The sequence below is a fragment of the Microtus ochrogaster genome, unplaced genomic scaffold, assembly GCF_000317375.1.
Source record: "Microtus ochrogaster isolate Prairie Vole_2 unplaced genomic scaffold, MicOch1.0 UNK1, whole genome shotgun sequence".
NCBI lineage: Eukaryota > Metazoa > Chordata > Mammalia > Rodentia > Cricetidae > Microtus > Microtus ochrogaster.
This window is the reverse complement of record NW_004949099.1, coordinates 1,271,283-1,274,829: the sequence shown is the minus strand read 5'-3', so window position 1 is coordinate 1,274,829 and position 3,547 is coordinate 1,271,283. Positions and strand designations below refer to the sequence as shown.

Here is a 3,547-nt window from a genome sequence, read left to right as displayed (position 1 = left end):
TTCTGGTGTTTTCATGTTGCCTTTCAGGTTATTGGGTGAATTCTTGCCTTGGCGCCTGCCCATCTCCTCCTATCGATCCTATCCAATGGGTCTTCTAAAACTGGATCAGGTTACTGGCCAAGGGTTTCGCCTACCAAATGCCCTCGCTCTGTTTCCTGGTTCCTGCCACAGGCCAAGAACCCTCTCACCCCTCCGAAGGGTCTTCAGGATCAGGACCAGACTCCCCCTTTGCCAGTGACCTTGCCAACAAGGGGCCTACCTCTTTGATCCAAGCGCAGTGGGAAGTCTGCTCTCACTATTGCGCTGCCCTTCCCAGTCTCGTGCGTGCCTCTGCCGCTGCGCGGGTCCCCGCCGCTTGCTTCTGTCGCCGCCGGTCCCCCAAAGCCTATTTTTGATTGCAGCGCTGTGCCACTCTCAGCCGCCGCGACTGCGCGCCGCTCTCCGCACCCTAGTAAGGGGAGACAGGCTCCAGCTCTAGGTAATACCAAGGAGAGGAAATGCAAAGGGAACTTGGAAAGGTGGCTTCCTGGGTAAAGTGCTTGCCATGTGAGCCTGAGGACCTGAGTTCTGATCCCAAGAACTCAGGGTAAATGGGGCACAGAGCATGTGTCAACAATACCAGTGTGCCCTATGGCGAGAGGACAGGGAGGGGCAACTCACACGCCAGCTACGCAGTGGAGAGCAAGAAAGGCTGATATAGTGGGGCACAGCGGAAGGTGAACATTATACCTGGGGTTGTCCTCCAACGTCCATGGCACGTACGTACCGGATTCACACACATATGTGCGTGTGCACATACACGCACAGGGAAATGGCATACCTGAGATAGGAAGTAATAAATAAGAATATAGGAAAATAAAGGCATTGTAGCTCATTTTTTCTTTGTTTCACTTCTTCCACTAATGATCATCTTATTTGAAATCTTAAAAAAAATTATATGCCAAGAAATATGCAGCTGACTCCTCAGGGAGGGGAGTCATTTTCCTCCACAGTGTAGCCACTGGCAAGTTTCCCACACTCCAGAAAATCACCTGTTTACCAGGATGAAGGGAAGCAGCACTAATTCAATTCAATGGGTCACAAAATAAATAAATAAACTAATTAAAAATTTAAAAAGCAGGGTGGGTGAGAAAACATGCCTAGTAAAAGCTTATCATGCAAGGCTGATAGCCTGAGTTCAATCCCTGGAACCCAGTGTAGAAGGACAGACTTGATTCCCAAAAAATGTCCTCTGGCTGCCACATGCATGCTATAATACATGTGCCCACACACCCACATTGTATACACATGAAGAGAAATAATAAAAATATTAAAATTTTAAAAATTGCTGGGCGGTTGTGATGCATGCCTTTAATCCCAGCACTTGGGAGCAGAGACAGGTGGATCTCTGTGAGTTCAAGACCAGCCTGGTCTATAAGAGCTAGCTCCAGGACAGGCTCCAAAACTACAAAGAAACCCTGTCTCAAAAAACCAATAATAATAATAAAACAGCAGGGGTTGGAGTGATGACTCAACAATCTAGAATGCTCACTGCTCTTGAAGAGGACCCAGGGCACTTCCCAGCACCCACAGGGTCTACAACCTTCTGTAGCCCCAGTTCCAGGGGCCTGATGCTTCTGACCTCTGCAGGTTCCTGCACTAATATGGTACAGATATATACACACTCAGGCACACACACATACACAATTAAAATGTGTTTTTAAAAAATAAAACAAAAGGAAAAATCTCTAGTTCATTTTATTATTATTTTTAATTGCTAGATATAGTTTTATTATTTTTAATTGCTAGATATGAGAATTACATTCTTATAATTCTAGCGCTTTAAAAGCTGAGGCAGAAGGAACACTATGAGTTCGAGCCCAACCTGGACTACACAGCAAGACCCTGTCTCAAAACACCAAAAATCAAACCAAATATCCTCTTACTAATTTTTGCTATTTTCTTCTCATTTATGTCTCATTCAAATATAGTTTATTTTCATGTAATTGGCTAAACACTGAAAACACTTTTTAAAAAATTGCTGATGCTTGACCTGGATTCCATCCATAGCAATGGGGGCTGGGGTGGAAAGAGACACTGAATTCACTGACATTAGTATGAAATTCTGATCCCAGGTCTTCCGTTTGACCCTGCAAGGAGAGCACAAGCCCAACACACGCAGGGCTTCCAACTTCAGAAAACTCAAGCATGAAAGAATAGACTCGAAACATGTCATTCAAACTGTAAAATGGAATCCCACCCAGTTCACAGATAAATGCCAGTTCCTCGGGCAATTCTGTGAGCCGAAAAGGGACCTGAGAGGCCTGTTGAGCCACACTGTCACCAATCTAAAGCTGGACGCTCCGTGACCACTCAGCCCTGGCGGAGATTTTGCTCCCTGGAAAGAGGGGTTCTTAAAAAGCACAGCACCTGCTTGGAGCTCCCGGGAGTCTCCCAGCACCCTGGAGAAGCCGGAGTAGTCACAGCGACCTTGCACTAAACTGAACGCTTAACTCTCCTCAACCTTCATCCTCTGGGACAAGCAGTCCAGACACGCTGTCCCGGAATGCACGTAGCATCTGATCCCTTCAGAGCTGGAGATTATACTCCTCTTTCCTTAACAGAAAAGCAGACTGAGTTGTCTGATGCTCACAAGCCCCGAATCAGAGGATCACGTGTGCCTAGCTCTAGTGCTCCATCGTCTCGCTTAGCTGAAACTGTTTTCTGTCCAGGACATCCAGTTGTTTCTGAACATCTGCCACTGGCCCATTTCAGGGAATTTTCCCTGTGATGAAAGGCAGCCGTGATGGCGTCACATCGGGACCCAGCTGGCCGGGAATGAGTGTAGAGAGACACAACTCTTCGGGGTCCTCCTTTAAAATCGAGGTGCGTGCGTGCCGGCGGGCAGGCGGTAAAGTAGGTATCATATATTTTTACATATTTTATTGCCCAAGACAGTTTATTAAAGTGCCTGTTAAGGAGGCTGAAGAAAGGGCTCAGCGGTTAAGAGGGCTTGCTGCTCTTGCACAGGACCTAAATTCAATTCCCAGCACCCATGTGGGGCAGTCTCCTACCACCTGTGACTTCAGCTCCAAGAGGTCCAGTGCACTCGTCTGGTCTAGGAGGGCTTCTGAGTACACATACATACTTGCAGACACACACATACAAAAAATTAAATGAATCTGCAAACGACCTGTTACAATCACTACTTCATTTTAAATTGGAGGAAAAGAGACTCTCCCCGTCCCCAAAGTCTCCATCCATCCATTAGGCTCTCCACTCCGCTATGGCTCAGCATCAGGGTTTGGGATCTGGCAGGGAAGCTCTCTCATCCCCACAGTTGTTTTTATCCTGTCCCTTGGCTTTTTGGATATGTCTTTCCCAGTTCTGCCATTATTATCTTAAGAACTTTTATCGAAATTGAGTAAACTTGACTAAGGATTGTTTATTCTGCTGACTCCTATACTAAGTCTTTCTCTCCGGGATATTTTGTCTCTCACTAGCTAGAACTGGCTTTATGCCTTTTAATAATTGCTCTTGGGCTGGGGTGGAGTGCAGCTGGTGGAGG

At 46.6% G+C, this 3,547-nt stretch overlaps 1 protein-coding gene across 1 annotated transcript in view; it reads left to right on the top strand.

Moving 5' to 3' along the window:
* The window catches only part of Antxr1 (ANTXR cell adhesion molecule 1), a 218,251-nt gene extending 215,903 nt beyond the window's left edge, over positions 1-2,348 (top strand). Inside the window, exon 19 of the mRNA XM_013352879.2 lies at positions 2,115-2,348. Coding sequence (XP_013208333.2) covers positions 2,115-2,348 — 234 coding nt within the window. The remainder of the gene's footprint in view (positions 1-2,114) is intronic.
* Positions 2,349-3,547: the final 1,199 nt, after the last annotated feature.